The sequence below is a fragment of the Cyprinodon variegatus genome, unplaced genomic scaffold, assembly GCF_000732505.1.
Source record: "Cyprinodon variegatus isolate N-32 unplaced genomic scaffold, C_variegatus-1.0 Scaffold1846, whole genome shotgun sequence".
In the NCBI taxonomy this organism is placed as follows: domain Eukaryota; kingdom Metazoa; phylum Chordata; class Actinopteri; order Cyprinodontiformes; family Cyprinodontidae; genus Cyprinodon; species Cyprinodon variegatus.
Genome location: NW_015152299.1, coordinates 64,520 through 66,095, shown reverse-complemented (window position 1 = coordinate 66,095; position 1,576 = coordinate 64,520). Strand labels below are relative to the sequence as shown.

General features: G+C 42.3%; 1 protein-coding gene across 1 annotated transcript in view; it reads right to left on the bottom strand.

Annotated features, from left to right (window-relative positions):
• The window catches only part of cfap69 (cilia and flagella associated protein 69), a 26,905-nt gene that overhangs the window by 4,760 nt on the left and 20,569 nt on the right, over positions 1 to 1,576 (bottom strand). Inside the window, exons 17-19 of the mRNA XM_015404738.1 lie at positions 1,000 to 1,022; positions 564 to 774; positions 361 to 452 (exon numbers count right to left, since the gene is read on the bottom strand). Coding sequence (XP_015260224.1) covers positions 361 to 452; positions 564 to 774; positions 1,000 to 1,022 — 326 coding nt within the window. The remainder of the gene's footprint in view (positions 1 to 360; positions 453 to 563; positions 775 to 999; positions 1,023 to 1,576) is intronic.

The window sequence follows — 1,576 nt, the reverse complement described above, 5'->3', positions numbered from 1 at the left end:
CTCTGCAAGGGTCCTCAATCAAACACCAAATCCTGACACTTCTGAGTAGAAAAAGCTTCCTGGATGGGAAGCGAAACATCTTCAAACTTGGAAACAAAGTCCAGTGGATTGTTTTTTTTTTTTTTTACTTTTTTTGGACGACTATGACCTGGATGACTGAGACTCTTCGCCAGCATACAGCCCTCTAGTGGGGAAAAGAGGACAAACACTCAAACCTTTCCAAAAGCTCCGTGGACCAATAGGAAACTATAGGAAACTGGGTTTTATGTGACGCGATTAAACTGGATCCACATAGAAAGGTTCTTAGAACCAGGAAAGGTTAAGTTGAAAGCAGGTTTAAGGAGGGTTTTGGTGTTAGACCTTTGCAGAGCGATCAGCTGCAGAGTCCTCATTCTTCAGCTTTGAGGTTCTGAGGACGTTTCGAGCTCCTGCTGTTTCCGGTGAGACTTCATCTGACATTAAAAAAAAAAAAACGAGTCTGGTTCATGACAATAAAGACAAAATGACACTAAAAAGCTTCACAGGACAGGAGTCAGAAGGAAGGCTGGAAGGAGCATTTTAACAGATCTTCAGCACCTCTGTGTAGAAGAGCATCTCCTCCCTGATCTCCTCCTCCTCCTGCTCCTTCAGGATGCAGGATTGTTCCTCCATGATCCTCCTCGCCGTGTCCTCTGTTGTCCAACAGATGGAGCTCAGAGCTCTTTCGTCCGAGCCGATGGGCTTCACGCCTTCCAGGACCAGTTCGCTGTTAATCTCGCTCCAAACCTCCCCGACCTGCAGAGAAACTCAAAGCTTCGTCAGCTGAAAACTAACCTTCAGTGAAAAAGGAAGCAGGGTTCAAATTTAACCAGTTTTTGTTCAAAAGGGAAAAAATAAAACAGTGAAATTCACTGATTTGTGTTGATTTTTGCAAAGACAATGAGAAAGTGGAGCATGTTGGGCTTGGTGTTGCAAAGTGAATTTGAAAACTATGAATCTGTTCCTGATTCATAGATTTACAGAGTTCGGATAAACAGCCAGACCTGTTAAAAAATAACAAAGAAGGCAATGAAGTAATGACTGCATTTCCGTTTTCTTTTCCTTTAACTCCTAACTGTTGATTCATCATCCAAGACGCCTTGATAAAAGTCAATTAATGTCAATTAAATAACCTAAAGGCGGCTCACTGAGTAAAATCCAGTTGAAATCTTCCATGTAGAGTCTGTCCCTGTCAGATGGAGGATCGGACAGTGAAGCTAAAGGGAGCTTTATATGAAGCAGATAACAGGCATGGCTGGAAGATGGTTAGATGCTGATCCAGGAGATACCAACAAGAAATTAGAAGTTCTAAAAGTTAATGGAAAAGTCATCAAGGAATAATCGATGGATCATTATTTATACCTAAAACTAATATGTTCACGGTGATTTAATGAATTTAGAGTTAATCAGTAGAAAAATAATCATTTTCATTGCAATCACTGAGTCTGGGGGCGGCCATTTTTGCCCAAATATAGTAGCCCCTCCCTCCTGCCATCTTCCAGCAGTGACGTCACGGTGCGGTAAGCCTAGCGCCATTCTCCCCGCTTTCCAAGCTAAA